Genomic DNA, 20,542 nt, shown 5'->3' on the forward strand with positions numbered 1-20,542 from the left:
AAGAGCACTAAGCCTAGTGTCATAACTGACACGGTCCTGTGGTTTCTTGCAATAGAAGGTTACAGTGCTTGGCTGCACAAAATGCTCCCTATTGTATGCTTTCTATTGTTCCTGCTGCTAGTATTCATTGTAGTAGGCAGCTTTGCTGCTGGATTTTTAACTATTCCCCTCTTAGACCCAGCAGGGGCTCGCCTTCCACCCAGCTGCTGATCATCAGTATTCTCTTGGTGCTTAAACTACTCTTCCTTCCTTGGACTAGTGCTGGTGATATTTTCAGTTCATTCTACCTCTAGTTGCAAGCAGGTGGCTTGTACTCCTCTGTAGTGTCATTGCTGAAACTTTACTGAAATTCTGCCTGAGTCATCTGTGGATAAGTAGTTCATGCTTTTTCCCCCTTGTGTCTTCCTTTCGCGTTAAGTGGGGTTGATGAAATGCTCATCCCATCTGTTTCCTATTTAGGGTCCAACACTAGGGATACCTATTGTCAGGTGTCCGGCTCTGTACATAGGGGCGGAACCTATCTAGGGTGGTGAGGGACTCCAGGGTCCAGCACTAGGGATACCTAGGGTCAGGTATCCGACTTGACACATAGATGGGAAACCTATCTAGGGTGGTGAGGGACCCCAGCGACCAGCAGTAGATTTGGTCAGGGGTCACCATCTCCCCTTTATAAGGTTATGGAGAAAATGGCACTCACCAGTTCTTTCTATGCATGAGTTTCTTTATATGTGGAGATTACACGCATGGGGCTGGCGGGGAGGGAGCGGACCACCCGACACGTCAGACGGCCGTTTTGCACTTTCTCTCAGTGCTTCAGCTGGTCTCCGGCTTGGCACATAGCTGAGGAACCTATCTAGGGTGGTGAAGGGACCCCAGCGACCAGCAGTAGGTTTGGTCAAGGGTCACCATCTCCCCTTTCACTAGACGCAGGGGTCCTTTTCGTTACCTTTCGCTGCTCACTTGGTACTTCCCCGTACCTAGCGTGACACCTAGTGAGAGACCAGGCAGACCTGGGCAGATTGATCTGCTGTATCAAGCAATTGTTTGTCCTTCTTCCAGTGCTGGCTTCACAGCCACACCGCTCAATATTAATGGATATATTTTTTTCAATGTTGCTTCTGTCTACATGCCACAAAGAAAGAAGAGCTTTGATGATGTCATGTTCTGCGCTTCTTTGTTTCAGGCCAGAAACTGGAGGGGGCTGGTCCACAGCCGGGTGTCAGATCAAGCATACATTCCCCGATGCAACCAGTTGTTTTTGCAACCACACCACCAATTTTGCAGTCTTGTTGCAAGTTTATGACGTTCAGGTAAAGCGAATCTCCCTTTTATAAATTCTTGACACTATCTGAGCGATCAGCAATTGCCATGTTTGAATACTCTATTATGATCAGTGCTGATAAGTAATGCGCTTCCTAACAATTACCAGCATAGGAGAATAGAGGTCATGGTCCACCACTTACCGGTAGCCTTTTGTCTAGTTTTTATTAGTTGACTTGTTAATGCTTCCTCGTTGCCTAACAAAAGTTTGCTTTTGCCTTTAATAGGCGCAAGCTCTACTTTACCAAAACATGAATTAAATGTAGTTTTCAGTTATTTTTTTTCCAATCTAATAACCTGGACATTGAAGTAACACATTTTATTTGTATGTACAGAGAAGTGAAGAAGAAGAGTGGATTCTGAGGACCTTGACTTTTATTGGATGCGGAGTATCACTAAGCGCTCTTGTAGTAACTTTTATTCTTTTCCTCGTTGTCGGGTAAGGACCCACTTGATGCGGCTACCGCTTTATTAACGTTGTCGGCTTCATTCTTTTCAACGCCAAGATATACGGACATAATGTGAAAAATAAGTTTTACTACAATATTTTCCAAACATAATACACATGTAAAATAATATTCTGAAGGGAACAATTTATGATCCGTATATTTATACATAACATTTTAAGACAAAGGTTTGAAGTGCAAATGCAAAGAAAGCTATATACAAGGAAGGCGTAAGGAATGTGTACATAGAGAATGATTCAGTCGTAGAGATGTGGAGGTCTTCACCCTCATTTGCAAATCAATACAAACGCTGATTTCTCAGTAACAGAGGAAGGGACTGGCCATATAACTGTATTCCTGGACTTGTTTCTGAGCTACATGTGCATATAAATAGTTTGTGGGGTGAAGTCCTGATGTGGGTGAAGAACAGGTTCTGAGAATGCATGTCTTCTAGAATTTTGATAATCTTATCTTGTTGTGCGGTGTTCAGCATTGCACTCGTTTGGTGTCATGACAGTGTTGGCCTGTGTTCACACAGCAGAGTCTGACAAAATGCCTGGGATCACTTAGTTGCATAGCCTGTCATGGGCATCGGCTGGTTCTAGTTTCACTGCTCTCTAGTACAGCAGGAGTTAATCCCTGCTGGCTTGTGATCATCTGCTGAGAGCTCAGGCTGCTGATCACCACCAGCTGCCCTCACCCTTTATAAGCTCCTGGATTCTGGGCTGAGTGCCGGATATAGCTTCTACTTCCTCGGTTTCTGTGGTTATCCAGTTGTATAGTGATCTACAAGTTGCGGTTCTGCATGGTGTGTGAGTTCTCTAGTTATGTATTTATCTCCTACCCCTTTTATGTTACTCCACAGTTCACATATTGTCCCTCCTTTGTGTTTGAGTGCTGTGTGCAGGAGTTTTCGTTTACCATTGTCTGTGATTATTTGTGGGGCTTGGGTTACTGGGTTTCCAGCCTGCTCCCTGGGTGGGTGAAGTAGCATCAGGGCTTGAACAAGAAACAGGGCCACGTTGGAGGCTTGAACCTGGCTACCATCAAGTCTACCTTTTGAGATAAGGGACAGTGCAGGTGCCCCAGTCTTAGGGTCAGCCTAGGAGCCCCTGTTCCGTCCGTATACCCCGTGACTTATCAACTGTGTGTGTGTAAGTAGCAATCCTAAAAGTCAAAAGTGACCCTTTAATGAGCCTTGTCATATGACTTAAGATTTATGCCAGGTTTGAACCTCAATTGGCAGACAGTGTTGTGGCCCCTGGTCAGTGCAAAGTATGAGATCTGATCTGGCTATATGAGATGCTATAATGGGTGCTTGTCAGTCTCCGCAAGGAGAAAAGTTTTCTCCTTAGACTCCATTATAGCTTCTCATACAGCCAGATCAGATCTCATACTTTCCACTGACGAGGGTCAATCACCCAGAAACACCATGTTTGTAAATTGAGGTTTTGATCTGGCATAAATCCTAACTAATATGACAAGCCTCATTGGAGGGTCACTTTTAACTTTTAGGATTTCTACTTTCAATGGGCGGCACTACAGCTTGGCTCCTTCCTCCCTGAAAAGACAGTTTCTAAGCAGGAGGTTATCACTAGAGGACTATGTGCCTTATAGCTACTACTCCAACCCTGCCCTCACCCCTGATTAGCAGCTTTCTGACAATGTACATAGAAAGCTGCCCATCAGTGATATGGGCGGGGGTTATACAAGCTCAGCATTTCGAGCTCTGCTAGATCTGCAACAGAGAAAACTGCTTCTGTCACAAGTGCTGTACCCAGTAAACTAAGTGATACATCAATGGAATCAGGGTCTCTGTCCATGAATCATACTGTGCTCAGATTACATAGCTAAAACCTACTGGCAGATTCCCTTTAAAAAGACACACAAAAAAGTATTGTTCAGTGCTTTAAGAAGAAGGATCATCATCAACTCGTATATGTATAGTCTCTGATGGCCTAAACTGAATTACAGCTAGTTTTATTTTTAACTATAATTTCTGCAGTTTTCATTTATTTGCATTTTATTTACTAAATGTTCTTCAATTTCAGAGTTCCTAAATCAGAAAGAACAACTGTTCACAAGAATCTAATATTTGCTCTGGCTGCTGCAGAAACCTTGCTCATGTTCAGTGAGACAGCTAAAAGTAATAAGGTTAGTATTGTGATGGTTTATATAAAAAAATGCTGCCTAAAACACTACCTATAGTTTTCTACTAATAGATGTTGTGCGTGGGGTTCTCCTATAGTTTTTTGACAACAGATGTAAAATTTAAAAAAAGTATCCGTTCATTGCGCAGATAAATGAGTTAGACACTGTGACAATCTTGACATAAAATAGATCAATTTATTAATATAAAATTAGATAAACAAAAAAGTGCTATTTTTGGTAGGCATGACATCAGCAGAAAAATGGAGACAAAGGCCATTGTTCAAAACAGGTCCTTATAATGCAGTATAAAGGCAAATTGCCAAAATATTACTTAACAAATACATGCACAACATGATTGAAAGATCCACAAACATAAGACAAAAGTACACAAGGGGGCTGAGAAAAAACCCATCAGTTGTATAATTCACTAGGCAAACAGTGTAAATAAAACCATGAATTACTGATACAATTATTAGTAAAATACCCTGGTGTTACAGTAAAACAGGTCACCCCTAAAGGATATCAACCATATATCAGGGACAATTATATAGTAAGGCCCAATCTTAATCAATTGATCCAAAATACGGTTCATTAGGGGCCAAAATTATAGACACTGATTGCCAAAGTAACCAGACTGGAAAAGGATCACAAGTGCATGATTAAAGTTGTAATAAAGTAGTCAGGGTGAAAACCACATTACCTGAGGGGACAATTGTGAAGATGTAATTTACCCTCTCACTGTATATGCTGTGATACTATGTCATGATATGTATATTTCCCTGGTTGTATTAGTTGTAATTCATGTATTTCCTTGGGGGAGCTACTGGTCTCAATGTGTCTCTCTCATACAATTGTAGTCTTGGCATCTAATGTGATTATGTAAATAGCCTGTCCTCTTCTTTCCAGAGTTGTGTATCTAATCTGTAATTGAATTGGCCAGTGAAGGAATAGTCATTGTTCTGCACAGCAGGGGATCCCTTCATCTACTGTGGCTGGCAGACATATCGGAGCCCTGTGATGGACCAAACCATTGATGATAGGATGTGTGACCCCCACCCCCTGAACATGGTGGGCTGGTCAAGGAGCACAGACAATGCATTTCCCTTTTTGTAACTTCAGAGTGAGCTGAAACTTGAAGGGAGCAGGAGCTCCAGCCTGTGTGGCTGTGGACACGGACGGAGCTAGGCCTGTGTGGCGGCCCGTGGGATTGTGTGGAACTCTTTGGACTACTGTAAGGACGATTGCTTTGTAATCCGGTCCGAGGATTGTCGGGAAGGGCCCCCGACTCTGTTTTACGTGGACTTATCGTGTGCTGTTCCAGTGTTCTTGTGAATAAACCTGTTGGATCGTTCCTCGGCCGGTTGTCTCTCCTTGCTCTGATGTACACCCCGTCACAAACTGGTTGGCAGCGCTGGGATCAGAGCAGAAGGAATGGAGGACAATGGCTCAACATCAGGAACCAGCACTGCAGAGTACAAGACCTGGACTTTGGGGAGCCTGCAATCAAAGGCCCGTGAAGTAGGAGTTCGTTTCAAAGGACTCTCCAAGGAGCAGCTGATTGAGGCGCTAGAAGGAGTCTGCTCGCAAAATGACGTGGAGGAAGGATCCTCACAGCAAAGGGAGGAAAGACGGGAGCTGGAGGTAAATACCCAAAAAAGTCAATGGATTGTGTGGTACAAGGAAAAGATGGCACTGCTTGGAGATGAGGCCACCATAGAAGATAAGAGGGAGGCCATGCGTGGAGCTGAAGAGAAGGAGCGCAGGATGGAGGAGATGGCATTGCTGGATAAGCAGCTCGCTGTGGAAGCCGCGAGAGGTTCCAGACAGACTGTAACCCCAGCACCCATCATGAGGGAACTTCCCAGAGTGTCCCGCAAACACTTCAAGCAGTTTAATGAGGCTGCAGGTGACATTGAGGGCTTCTTCCAGGACTTTGAGCATCAGTGTCGATTAATGGAAGTCCCAGAAAGGGAGCGCGTCAGGCATCTGGTTGGGCTCCTAGAGGGGGGAGCTGCTGAAGCCTATAGAGCTATGGACCCTCGGTGGAACTGTGAGTATGCGGAGATTAAACAGACTATTCTAGAACATTATGCTGTGACCCCAGACACTTACAGGACTCAGTTCCGTGCTTTAGCCTGTGATGGGGAAGTGTCTTTTAAGATATATGCTCATAGACTCAAACAAATATGTAATCGCTGGCTGGAGGCAGAGGAGGCCTTATCTTGGGAGACCTTCCTGCAGGTCATCCTAAAAGAACAATTCTTTGCCCAGTGCCCCGCTGAGATCCGGGAATGGGTGCGTGAGAGAAAACCAGCGACAGTGGAGGAAGCTGCTGCTCTCGCTGATGAGGCTCTCACCATCAAGCCTCAGTGGAGGATTCTGTTGGAGGATGGAGAGACGCCTAACAGCTCCACAACACCGGATGCCCCCAGTTATTCTGTCCCCATTGTTCCCCGTTCCTCTAAGCCACCACATGTTGATACCCGTGTTAATGTGCCTCCAGTTGCTTCTACTGCACTTTCTGGAATACGCCGGGGAGAGGAAGTAACAGAGCGCAGGTGTTATGTTTGTAGGCATCCCGGGCATTTGCAGGCCTCATGCCCAGCCAGGCCATGGAGGAATCATCCTCAAACCCCTACAGCACCTTCAGGTGGGAGCCGGCCTCCAAGTTCCCCTACCCCTTACCCAAGAGGACGCCTTGGATGGAGGGAGACCCAGCTCAGATGCTATCAATGTGGACAGCCAGGGCATCGGCAAGTCTCCTGCCCAGCTGTTCAAATGAGGACTGATCCTGCGCCCAATCGGATTGTTAATTATTTACAGCCCAGTGCCATGGAGGAAGATGTGGCACCGTTATGTGAGGACTGGCCTAGTGACTCAGCCCCCCATGTTGCACCACCAGGAGTTTACGGGGTGCGACCCGCAGTTATGACGACTTCTGCTCATCGAGGTAAGCACTTGCAGGAGGTTGTGCTGGATGGACAGAGACTTGTTGGATTTTGTGACTCGGGTGCTTTCCTCACACTGGCTGATCCCCGAGTGGTTCGGCCTGAGGCAATCCATAGAGGACCTGGGATTGTTATTGAACTGGCTGGTGGACAATGGAGGACTATTCCCACAGCCACTGTGGATCTGAACTTTGGTTTTGGGGTCAAGCGATGTGTGGTTGGGGTGATGGGTGGTCTGCCTGCAGCTGTTCTCCTGGGCAATGATGTGGGAGAGCTACGATGCCAATTCGTGGCTGCATGAAGCCACATGTAAGTAACGCTCTGCCTGTGTGTACTTAACCAGTGACCTGTAGAGGTCCCTAGTACGTACACAAGTTGGGAGGGGGAGGGATTGTGAAGATGTAATTTACCCTCTCACTGTATATGCTGTGATACTATGTCATGATATGTATATTTCCCTGGTTGTATTAGTTGTAATTCATGTATTTCCTTGGGGGAGCTACTGGTCTCAATGTGTCTCTCTCATACAATTGTAGTCTTGGCATCTAATGTGATTATGTAAATAGCCTGTCCTCTTCTTTCCAGAGTTGTGTATCTAATCTGTAATTGAATTGGCCAGTGAAGGAATAGTCATTGTTCTGCACAGCAGGGGATCCCTTCATCTACTGTGGCTGGCAGACATATCGGAGCCCTGTGATGGACCAAACCATTGATGATAGGATGTGTGACCCCCACCCCCTGAACATGGTGGGCTGGTCAAGGAGCACAGACAATGCATTTCCCTTTTTGTAACTTCAGAGTGAGCTGAAACTTGAAGGGAGCAGGAGCTCCAGCCTGTGTGGCTGTGGACACGGACGGAGCTAGGCCTGTGTGGCGGCCCGTGGGATTGTGTGGAACTCTTTGGACTACTGTAAGGACGATTGCTTTGTAATCCGGTCCGAGGATTGTCGGGAAGGGCCCCCGACTCTGTTTTACGTGGACTTATCGTGTGCTGTTCCAGTGTTCTTGTGAATAAACCTGTTGGATCGTTCCTCGGCCGGTTGTCTCTCCTTGCTCTGATGTACACCCCGTCACAACAATATGTCCTGTCTGGAAATCTCCTACGCGCGTTTCGACGCAAAGTCTTTTTCCAGGGATATCACTCTCTCCCTGGAAAAAGACTTTGCGTCAAAACGCGAGAGTGTCGCGAGCCACATCCAACTCTTAGAGAGGGTCGCGAGCCACATCCAACTCTAATGCGGGCGTCACACGAGACGATCTATCGTGCTATATGTCGCCGGGGTCACGGTTTTCGTGACGCACATCCAGCATTGTTTATGACGTCGTCCCGTGTGACACCTACGAGCGACGCAGAACATTCGCAAATCATATATCGTTGACACGTTGCTCATTTTTAAAAAGTTGTTTATTTTTCTTTGCGCCAGTTGTTCATTGTACCTGGGGCAGCACACATCGCTCCGTGTGACACCCCGGGAATGATGAACACAGCTTACCTGCGTCCCGCGGCTCCCACCGGCTATGCGGAAGGAAGGAGCTGGGCGGGATGTTTACGTCTCGCTCATCTCCGCCCCTCCGCTTCTATTGGCCGGCCGCTGTATGACGTCGCTGTGACGCCGAACTTCCCACCCCCTTCAGGAAGTGGATGTTCGCCTCCCACAGTGACGTCGCTCAGCAGGTAAGTACGTGTGATGGCGTTTTAATGACTTTTTGCTCCACAGGCAACTAATTGCCTGTAACGCACAAATGACGGGGGCGGGTACGATCGCACGATAGATCGTATCGTGTGACGCCCGCATTAGAGACGTTCGGGAGACACATCCAGTTCTTAGAGAGGGTCGCGAGCCACATCCAGCTCTTAATGAAGATCACAAGCCACTTCTAGCTATCAGAGAGGGTCGCGAGCCACATCAATAGGGACACCCAGGGCTCCCATTATTATTATAAGGACAGCCAAAACCTTTCCACAGAAATCTCACCTAGGCAGTATACCAAGATCCAGAGGTTCCTACCTTACCCCCATTAAAGCTGCTTTTCTGTGTGGGGATATTCACAAAACTCACCATCTGGAGACCTGCTCTTCATAGCCATTTGTTAGCCCTAGTGCTTGTGCACCAAGCTGAAAGACAATCATGAGCCACACATCATGGGCCCACGAGCCACATATGACTACCAAGCCACAGGTTGGGGAGCCTTGAACTAAAATGATGGGGTTACACTTGTAACTCATAGTCACTTGAACCTGATGATGTGTTGGCTGCACATGGTAAATGGCCCCATAAAATGTGAAAGTCTCTGGTCTCATTCTGTGACTAAGAATTTCGAACTTAATAGCTTTCATGTGTTGTTTGAATAAAGCTACTTTTTGATGGAAGAGCTTATATTTCCCCATTTTTTGTTTTGGATATCTGTATCATGATGGGTATGGCAGGTATGTAGACGACATTTCAGTTTTCATTGCGTACCTGGTCACCCAAAGGGTTTCTGGCTGTCAGCAAGTCAAGGACTCTTCTGTTGGAAGACCATACGTGGTAATAATATTGAAGGGTACACCTGTTTTGAACTTTTCTTCCATGGAGGATGGTGCATAGGATAGCAAATAGCCAGAAAGCTTGACCTATGACCTTATCTTGCAGGAGCCATTGTGATTGGTTTTCATGAAAGTGTTAGAGGTTTAGTATCATCTTTGTTCTTCAGGAACACTCTGCTTCCCTGCCTCTTGGCTTATTGCTTGCCGAGGGGGCAGTGCGCTCCAGATGATTGACTGTTCGGACCAACAGTATTGTCCTGAATTGTGCACAATCCAATGCAACCATGTCTTAAGACCAGTGGCCATTTTATTCTCCAAATAACTATGGTAGCTCGTATGTGTTTGGTAGGGCATTCAGTAGGCATGCATATGGCAAGACTTGGCAGTAATGGGGGTAAATATCTATCGTGATCAAGGTCTCATCAGGGACCTCTTTGGCAAAGTGTTTTGGTTGGATCTTCTACACTGCAGGAAGGCAGACCTTTCTTCTATTATGTTGTTTCATTGTATGACTAATAATAAGAGATTAGTATGGTCAGACATACTGTAGAATGCTAATAGTGTACTATTTGATAAGGTATCAATGAGGTCAAGCAAGGGTCTCATTGGTGATTGTGTCAAGAATAACCTTTTTTTCTTGCATAGAAAAGGAGCCTTCTCCAGAGGTCAGGTCATTCATACAACCTTCAGTATGTACAAAATTATAGTTCACATTCTATTTATTTTAAGTTTGAAATCATTGATATAAAAATGTGATCTTCTATAGTGGATCACTGCCAATTCAATTATAGCTACCTTTTGTTGTGCTTTATGAATCTCGCCCATGCCTTTAATGGAAATGTTCCTAGTCTCCTGCCACAAAAGACTGCTTATTTTAATATGTATTATCACGAGCAGTCAATTTGGCTGCTTTATTTCCTCCATTAACTGTATTTTTAAAATTGTACCAAAGTTCTTATCACCATACTAGATGCTTTTTCAAGGTTATTGCGAAGGAATATGCATTTATTTCACATCGTATGTGGTCAGTCAAGAGAAGCTCATAGTGTGCAATACAACAAGGCTGAAAGAAATTTGTATACGTGCGTATATATATATATATATATATATATATATATATATATATATAAATTCTCATATGACTGTATATATGTGTGTGTGTGTGTATATATGTATATATATATATATTTATACGCATATATTCATATGTATGTAAATATATATACAGTATATACGCATATATTCATATACACATATATATATATATATATATATATATATGCATATATTCATACTTTTATATATATATATATATATATATATATATATATATATATATATATATATATATACTGTATATTACAGTATGTCACACCCATCCACTTTTTGCACATATTTTATTATATCTTTTCACGGGACAACACTGAAAATCTGACCCTGTGATACAATGTACAGTGTCAGTGTGCAGCTTGTATAACAGTGTAAATTTGGTGTACTCTAAACTCGGTTTAGACACTAATGGCTGTGTGTTGAATTGTTTAGAGGGCACCAAAATTGACACTGTTATACAAGCTGCACACTGACTACTGTACAATGTATCAAAGTGTTATTTCTTCAGTGTAGTATGAAAAAATATATAATAAAATATTTACAAAAGTGTGAGCGGTGTACTCACTTTTGTGGTATACTGTATATATACTGTGGAAACCTTCACAAGGAACCTTAAGACCTACCTCTTCTTACAAGCCTTCATCTTGCAGTAACCCTTGTTCCACTAAACCACTGCACGACCAACTGTATCCTCACCAAACCCTTGTAGACTCAGCCCTCGGGAACAGGGTCTTCTCTCCTCCTCTAGACTGTGAGCCCTCGGGGGCGGGGTCTTCTCTCCTCCTCTAGACTGCGAGCCCTCGGGGTCAGGGTCCTCTCTCCTCCTGTAGACTGTGAGCCCTCGGGGGCAGGGTCCTCTTTCCTCCTGTAGACTGTGAACCCTCGGGGGCTGGGACCTCTCTCCTCCTGTAGACTGTGAGCCCTTGGGGGCTGGGTCCACTCTCCTTCTGTAGACTGTGAGCCTTTGGGGGCAGGGTCCTCTCTCCTCCTGTAGACTGTGAGCCTTTGGGGGCAGGGTCCTCTCTCCTCCTGTAGACTGTGAGCCTTCGGGGGCAGGGTCCTCTCTCCTCCTGTACCAGTCTGGGTTTTGTATTGTTCATGATTATCTTTTTTAATTATGTATACCCCAGTTCACATGTAAAGAGCCATTGAATATATTGCGCTATAGTAATAAATAATAATTATATAAATGTGTATATAGTCATGGCCAAAAGTGTTAGTGCTCCTGAAATTATTCCAGAAAATGAAGTATTTTTCCCAGTAAATTATTGCAATTATACATATTTTGTTATACACTTTTATTTACTATGTGTGTATTGGAACAACACAAAAAAACACAGGAAAAAAAGTAAGCAAATTGACATCATTTTACACAAAACCCCCAAAATGGTCTGGATAAAAATGTTGGCACCCTCAACTTTATATTTGGTTGCACGCTCTTGGGAATAAATAACTGCAATTAATCACTTCCTATAACTATCAACAAGCTTCTTACTCCTCTCACCTGAAATTTTGGATTCTTCTTTTGCAAACTTCTCCAGGTCTCTCATATTTGAAGGCGTCTTCTCTTCTCCAAACAGCAATTTTGAGATCTCTCCAAAAGTATCAATGGGATTTAGATCCGGACTCATTGTTGCCACTTCAGAACTCTCCTGCGCTTTGTTTCCATCCATTTCTGGGGGCTTCTTGAAGTATGTTTGGGGTCATTGTCCTGCTAGAAGACCCCTGACCTAGGATGTAAACCCAGCTCTCTAATACTGGGCACAACATTGCCACCCAAATTCTTTGGTAATCTTCAGATTTCATGATGCCTACCACACAGTCAAGGCACCCAGTGCCAGAGGTAGCAAAACCATGGCAAAACATTTTGGAACCTCCACCATAAAACATTTCCAAACCTCCACCATATATGACTGTAGGTACTGTATTCTTTTGTTTGTTTGCCTCATTCTGTTTTCTTTAAACAGTAGGATGATGTGCTTTACCAAAAATCTCCATCTTGGTCTTATCTGTCCACAAGATGCTTTCCCTGAAGAATTTTGGTTACTCACGTACATTTTGACAGACTGCAAATATGCAGAGAGCTTCTTCAGAGAGGAAGAGGACTTCAACGATATTGATGTTTATCAGAATCGAGCCTTTAAAGGGTCTTCTTTCTACTTGTCTTAAGAAGCTAAACCAGAAACTCTATCTGCAAACATGTTTTTTAGGGTTAAAAGGAGAGCACACAATTTTTTTTTCCATATGGTACATACTGACTTTTTGGGGTTGTTCTTGACGGTATCTGTATATAAGTACCATAGCACCCAATTATTTATATAGTACCTGCTCTAATTTTCATTAATTTCATTTGCTTTGGTGCAAATTAAATTGTCAACTGGTGAACTAGAGAGGCAAGACAGAATGGTTTTGAAGGTGGTAGCCACGGGCAATTTCTCCTGTTCTTGTCTGACTGATTCTTCTTTAGTCTTACACTTTGCCAGCGTTATCCCTACTGGTAGCATGAAGCAGCACCTGCAGCTCATTCACCACAAGTGGTCCATGATAGTGGTCCACATATGCTGTGAGAAGATTTGCTGATCCTGAAGGACATCCTTAGCAGAGTCTCAAGACTATGGAGTATATTTTAGTCCACAGGCCATTACATAAATAAAGCTGGACTGGTCTACAGAAGATCATCAACCCAACAGTAGAACCAGTATCTGCTCTTTTGTGCCAAGAGGAACAGGAGTAGCACTTCCAGAGTCTTACACAAAATGACCACAAGCATGGTACTCATGTGTAGGTTTTTGACAAACTGTCCAAAACAGATTTTCAGAGGGTGGCATAAGGGCCCAAAATCCTATAAGGGATCTGTTCTCACAATCCAGCATCATTGGCATTCATCAGAGAACACCAGATTTGGATGGTCCACCATTGGCACACTGTTCTCTTCATAGATGAGAGCAGGTTCCCACTGAGCATGTGACAGATGTGAAAGACTTTGTTGACCACACGTTGAACATCATACTGTCTGAAACATCATCCAGCATAACTGGATTGGTGGTGGGTCAGTGATGGTTTGGAGCGTCACACAAATGTTCCCGTAATGGCAAATGGTACCTTGACTGCTGTTAGGTGCTGGGATGGTGCAGGACAATTCCTGACCGTAGAGGGCCCTCAAGTTTCCAAATCTAAATTTAATTGAGTACCTCTGGGGCATTATGGATTGGTTCACCTGACGCCACCAACTAGTGCCACAGATTGTCCAGGACACTCTCTGATTCCCTTATCCAGGTCCATAAGGAGATCTCCCAGGACATCCTCTGGCATAACATTTGTAGCATTCCAAAATTACGTTGACTGGCGTGTATGCAGACATTTGGTTGCCGTGTACACTACATTGAGTTGCCGTGATGAAGTATGTGTAAATTAGATCCCCCCCCGTTATTTAATTTTTTTTTTACTTTGATTTATGGGAGGATTTGAAATTCAGTCCTCAACTGGTTAATTACTTTTTAGTCCTATAGATTGTTGATGTGTGTGTTTTATTCTCAATGAATTATGCAAATCATATACCATATTTTTCGATTTAGAAGATGCACCCCAAGTTTAGAGGAAAAAAAAAAGGTAAAAAAAAATATGGGGTCCGTTTTACAATCCGGAGGGGACGGCAGCGGTGGTGGTGTGGGGTCACAGGAGGCAGGGGCGGTGGTGAAGTAGGGCGAGCTGCGGGCGGTGCGGCAGGTGTCCCGGATGCTCGCTGCGAGGACTGTGAGACAGGAATATCCAGGAACTGTCAGCGGTGTGTGCTTTGAAAGAAATGGCGCCATTAGATGGTGCGAGCACAGATTGAGCCGCGACCTCATCTGTGCACACTCCACTTCCGTGTACCAGTTTCCTTAAGTCCGCTGCTGGGAGATCAGTGGGCTGGGGGCGACGCATGAGCAGATGAGATCTTGAGCCGAGAGCGCAATCTGCACATGTGCTGAGTCCGGGCGCCATTATTTGAAGCGCTCATATTTTCAGGATCACCTCTGCCTCACCACCGGCAGCAGCCACTAGCACCTCCAGCAGTGCACAGCCTACAGCATTGCCCTTGCCTCTTGTGACCCCTCTCCACCACCCCCCTGGTAAGCTTTATTCGGCCTATAAGACGCACCCCTCATTTTCCTCCCAAAAATTTGGTAGGAAAAGTGCATCTCATAATCCAAAAAATATGGTATATAAAGATTTTGAACTTAAATCTTTTCTTTGGTGCGTAATCACCCTCTATCAACAAAGTCAAGTTGCAGGAAATACGGGTATGGGTCTTTGTCTCGCTGTTTCTACTCTCCTGTTTTTCAAACTTCATAATCGAATAACCGAGAAACAGGTTTGGCATTCCGGGTGGCAAGCCATTGGATCATGGTAGAAACAATGCATGCTGGGAAATTAAAGAATACAAGTTCAGACAGATTGATGATGAGTTTAAAATAAGTCTACAAAATTTAATAAAGCTGAGGAAATGGATAAATCCTAGATATGTTAGACCTGGATGTTTTGGGGAGTAAAGGCCCTGTCACATGCAACGACGGATCTAACGATATATTGCCGGGGTCACGGATTTTGTGACGCACATCCGGCATCGTTAGCGACGTCGTTGCGTGTGAAACGCACGAACGACCGTTAACGATGGAAAATACTCACCAAATCGTCCATCAATGACACGTCGTTCATTTTCAAAAAATCGTTGATTGTAGAGGACGCAGGTTGTTTGTTGTTCCCGAGGCAGCACACATCGCTATGTGTGACACCTCGGGAGCGACGAAGTACAGCTTACCTGCGGCTGCTGGCAAGGAGGAAGGAAGGAGATGGGTGGGATGTTACAGCCGCTCATCTCCGCCCCTCCGCTTCTATTGGGCGGCCGCTTAGTGATGCCGCACGAACCGTCCCCTTAGAAAAAAGGCGGTTCGCTGGCAACAGCGACGTCGCTTGGCAGGTAAATCCGTGTGATGGCTCTGAACGATATTGTGCGCCACGGGCAGCGATTTGCCGTGACGCACAACCGACGAGGCAGGTATGTTCGCTAGCGATATCGCAAGCGATATCACTGCGTGTAACACCCCCTTAAGGCATCAATATTGCTTTTTTGCAGGTTTTTTTTGCAAAATGTAACCTTTACCTCTTCTATTCTTATTTTTTCACCCTCTGTTAGGTTGCATGTGTAACTGTTACAGCGTGTCTTCACCTTTTTTATATGGCGTCCTTTGCATGGATGTTGGTTGAAGGCTTACTCTTGTGGAGTAAGGTCGTTGCGGTTAACATGAGCGAAGACAAAAGAATGAAATTTTATTACATCACTGGATGGGGTAAGGAATTTTTTTTTTTTTGTTTTTTTTATTCCTCTTTTATTTTAATGTTCTGATAGATTTTAGGGTTTTGTGAAGAATCTGGTATTTACTATTTGAGCATTGTCCTCAGGTCAAGACAGTGAGGGCAGGCAGTATGTTTTTTGATATATGTATGCATGCATGCTCCTCTGCTATTATTCCTCTAAAACATATTAACAATGTCTATGTAATGTCTGTGACAATGATGTTAGCGACTTCGTTCCGTGACCTTCCAACACAAAGAACCGGTATAACCACATGTGTCCTATAAAGAAAAGCTTTCAGTCACAATACCGGAGCTAGTCATACCCTCCGTGAGTTGCTGGGCAGTTTAAACAATGGGAGTAACCAAGTAGCCAATTCTAAGTATCAATTATTACTATTTTATTTAGTTTTTTTATATGCCGAGTCCAAATCCACAAGTATGTATGAAAATGTTTTCAATGCTTTGACATACAAAGATTTGATCCTATGGGAAAACTCATTTTATCTTGTAATGTACTGAAAAAACTCTTTTGCCGGTGGGCTAAAAAACCAAAAACAAACAAAAACAGCAATTCTGTATAGTAAAAGGGACGTGTTAGCTTATCATGCAGGTTATAGTTTGTATTTTGTAAATATTTATCTTTGCTTTTTTGTCTCTTTCGAGTCTCTTCGTAATGGAATTTACCCACTTACTTAAGGATGTGAAAAAGCGGTTCATCTTGACTTCCGGATTGCGATCCTGGGGCTCACTCACCCTAATAGCACAGAAACCACACTTTAGCACCCTAAACGCCCTCAACCGATTACATGCCTCGGTCATCAGTGACCATAGCATGTACGGAGGTTGACACAGGGAGATCATTCCCTCTGTCAATGCATCAGCTCCCTGCAGGAGCATTGTGGGGAGGCAATGGTGCTAAAGCACTCACAACCTAATCCTGGCCTTCAGGTCTGCTATTGATATAGACCCTCACTCAACCCTCCCAAGGAAGTCTAAAGGCGACGAAACGCGCGTCGGGAACAGAGGCATACAAATCTAATAGGCTTTGTAGCATGTAATTTGATTATTCCATCTTATTGAAATCTGACACCTTCTTATCACTGCTAACTATTGACTGCAAATCTGAACCTTACCTTAACCTTAAGGATTGTAGCACTAAGCACTTTTATGCAGCACTGGATATTTATACTGATCACTAACCTATTATTGTTTCAGACACTGTTCCATATATACATACAGTATATTTTGATAACATATGGCTTGCTTGGATCAAGATATGAATATTATTTTATGGTTATGTATACATAGATTATCTATTTATTTATTATCTGGCCAGTTCTATATTTACTATCTGCACAGCCCTATATTTTATATCCTTTTTTGTATAGCCTCCCTGGCAAAAAACTGTTTTTATATTCTGCATATTTTATATATATATATATATATATATATATATATATATATATATATATATATATATATATATATACTGCCCCACATAGCATTATGCTGCCCCACATAGCGTTATGCTACCCCCACATAGCGTTATGCAGCCCCCACATAGTGTTATGCACCTCCACATAGTGTTGTGCACCCCCACATAGTGTTATGCACCACCATATAGTGTTATGCATCCACACATAACGTTATGCACCCTCACATAGCATTGTACACCCCCACATAGTGTTATATTCTTTTATTTTCTTCTTCCCATGAATACACTGGACTTTGGGGGAAATTTATCAAAATATATTCAAAGGAAAAGTGTAGTAGTTGCCCATCACAACCAGTTACAATTTTTAATTTTCGATTAAACTTTTTAGAAAAATATTACATAAATGTGATTGCTTGTTATATGTTTGTGGTACACTTTTTTTTCCCCTACTAATTATTTTACCCTGTTTTTGTGCTATTTGCCAACTAGGTATATGGTTCTGTATCTTTGTAATATGGTCATTTTTATACTGTAAAGCCATAGATTCAGATCATCTTTAGTTATCATTTATTCTTTTATGGTTTTATATAAAATGAACAAAATAAAAGTCCTTCTGAATATTATTAATAGGTCTCCCATCTCTTTCTCTACAGGCCTGCCAGTCATTATTGTAAGTGTGACCTTGGCAACCTCATTTAATAAGTATTTGGCAGATACTCACTGCTGGCTGAATGTTCAGAGTGACATTATCTGGGCCTTTGTTGGACCCGTTCTCTTCATACTGACGGTATGTAGGTGCGTTTAATTACTGGGCAATTTCCAATTTATTCTTTTTGTTAGGAATGTAAAAAAAATGTTTATAATTTGTAATTTACAGCAATGAACTTTACAGAATAAAGGAAACAACTATTCAATAGGTCGATTTATATTAATTGCTTATTTTTTACTTTTAAATATCATCAACGCTCATCAGAATATACATTTGTTTTTTATTTGAATAGAACGATTTTTTTAATCACCTTTTACTAAAAAAAAACCCCTGTGTCTTGTGTTTTGTTACATAAAATTGAAAGGAAAAGTTTACAATGAAAGCAGAAAGTCATTAGGATAGTGAATGTCTAAGGCAGAACAAGAAAAACAGCTATTCAAACCAGCTACCAATTTTGTTGAAACTTTTTTTTTTGTCCAATTTTTTTTCTTTTTGTTGTCTAATTTATTTCTTTATTTTTTTTTTATGTTATTAGATTGAAATATTAAGTAAATGAAAGTTAAATGTTTGTTGGAAACATCAGCAGCAACAGATATTGATGTGAGTTGGCCCGAAAGCAAGAGCAAAATGAGATCCTTGCCTTGTGATGATGTGCCGTAGGCGAGGTACTCTGTTTCTGCGCCCTGGCACGCTACAGAAATAAGGGGTTTCTAGGTGTGTGTTTAATGTAAGGGCCTGTGCACACATTGCATTTTTTATGCAGTTTTTGATGCGTTTTTTGAGAAATTTGCACCAAAATCTACTCTGAAGCCAGCAAAATCTGAGCTTTCTGAAGTGCTATATGCAGCCCAAGACTCGCATGACGGGCAACCCAAGACTCGCTTGACGGGCAACCCAAGACTCGCTTGACAGGCAGCCCAAGACTCGCTTGACGGGCAGCCCAAGACTCGCTTGACGGGCAGCCCAAGTCTCGCTTGACGGGCAGCCCAAGACTCTAAAGAAAAGCAGGAAGCTCTACAGTTGTTTAACAAGTCAGCTTAATGCTTGATGGGCAGCCCAAAACTTGCTTGACGGGCAGCCCAAGACTCGCTTGACGGGCAGCCCAAGACTCTAAAGAAAAGCAGGAAGCTTTACAGTTGTTTGACAAGGCAGCTTAGCAGTCGCTTGACAGATTGCCCAAGATTTGCTTGACAGGCAGCCCAAGACTCACTAGACGGGCAGCCCAAGTCTCGCTTGACGGGCAGCCCAAGACTCTAAAGAAAAGCAGGAAGCTCTACAGTTGTTTAACAAGTCAGCTTAATGCTTGACGGGCAGCCCAAAACTCGCCAGACGGGCAGCCCAAAACTCGCTTGACGGGCAGCCCAAAACTCGCTTGACGGGCAGCCCAAGACTCGCTTGATGGGCAGCCCAAGACTCGCTTGACGGGCAGCCCAAGACTCGCTTGACGGGCAGCCCAAGACTCGCTTGACGGGCAGCCCAAGACTCTAAAGAAAAGCAGGAAGCTTTACAGTTGTTTGACAAGGCAGCTTAGCAGTCGCTTGACAGATTACCCAAGATTTGCTTGACAGGCAGCCCAAGATTCGCTTGACAGGCAGCCCAAGATTTGCTTGAAAAGCAGCCCAAGATTCACTTGTCAGGCAGCCCAAGACTTGCTTGACAGGCAGCCCAAGACTTGCTTGACAGGCAGCCCAAGACTCTCTTGACAGGCAGCCCAAGACTGTCTTGACAGGCAGCCCAAGACTGTCTTGACAGGCAGCCCAAGACTCTCTTGACAGGCAGCCCAAGACTCTCTTGACAGGCAGCCCAAGACTCTCTTGACAGGCAGCCCAAGACTCTCTTGACAGGCAGCCCAAGACTCTCTTGACAGGCAGCCCAAGACTCTCTTGACAGGCAGCTCAAGACTCTCTTGACAGGCAGCTCAAGACTCTCTTGACAGGCAGCCCAAGACTCTCTTGACAGGCAGCCCAAGACTCGCTTGACAGGCAGCCCAAGACTCGCTTGAAAGGCAGCCCAAGACTCGCTTGAATTGACGGGCAGCCCAAGGATCGCTTGACGGGCAACCCAAGGATCGCTTGACGGGCAGCCCAAAACTCGCTTGAGGGGCAGCCCAAAATTCGCTTGACGGGCAGCCCAAAACTCGCTTGACGGGCAGCCCAAAACTCGCTTGATGGGCAGCCCAAAACTCGCTTGACGGGCAGCCCAAGACTCGCTTGACGGGCAGCCCAAGACTCTAAAGAAAAGCAGGAAGCTCTACAGTTGTTTGACAAGGCAGCTTAGCAGTCGCTTGACAGATTGCCCAAGATTTGCTTGACAGGCAGCCCACGATTCGCTTGACAGGCAGCCCAAGATTCGCTTGAGAGGCAGCCCAAGACTCTCATGACAGGCAGCCCAAGACTCTCTTGACAGGCAGCCCAAGACTCTCTTGACAGGCAGCCCAAGACTCGCTTGACAGGCAGCCCAAGACTCGCTTCACAGGCAGCCCAAGACTCGCTTGACAGGCAGCCCAAGACTCGCTTGACAGGCAGCCCAAGACTCGCTTGACAGGCAGCCCAAGACTCG

At 44.1% G+C, this 20,542-nt stretch overlaps 1 protein-coding gene across 2 annotated transcripts in view; it reads left to right on the forward strand.

The window, feature by feature from the left end:
• The window catches only part of ADGRD2 (adhesion G protein-coupled receptor D2), a 322,387-nt gene that overhangs the window by 117,779 nt on the left and 184,066 nt on the right, over positions 1–20,542 (forward strand). For both annotated transcript variants that reach the window (XM_075324128.1, XM_075324127.1), the window contains 5 exons: positions 1,184–1,310; positions 1,656–1,759; positions 3,818–3,920; positions 15,679–15,832; positions 17,928–18,061. In XM_075324128.1, coding sequence (XP_075180243.1) covers positions 1,184–1,310; positions 1,656–1,759; positions 3,818–3,920; positions 15,679–15,832; positions 17,928–18,061 — 622 coding nt within the window. The remainder of the gene's footprint in view (positions 1–1,183; positions 1,311–1,655; positions 1,760–3,817; positions 3,921–15,678; positions 15,833–17,927; positions 18,062–20,542) is intronic.

The sequence above is a fragment of the Anomaloglossus baeobatrachus genome, chromosome 9 (genome assembly GCF_048569485.1).
Source record: "Anomaloglossus baeobatrachus isolate aAnoBae1 chromosome 9, aAnoBae1.hap1, whole genome shotgun sequence".
In the NCBI taxonomy this organism is placed as follows: Eukaryota; Metazoa; Chordata; class Amphibia; order Anura; family Aromobatidae; genus Anomaloglossus; species Anomaloglossus baeobatrachus.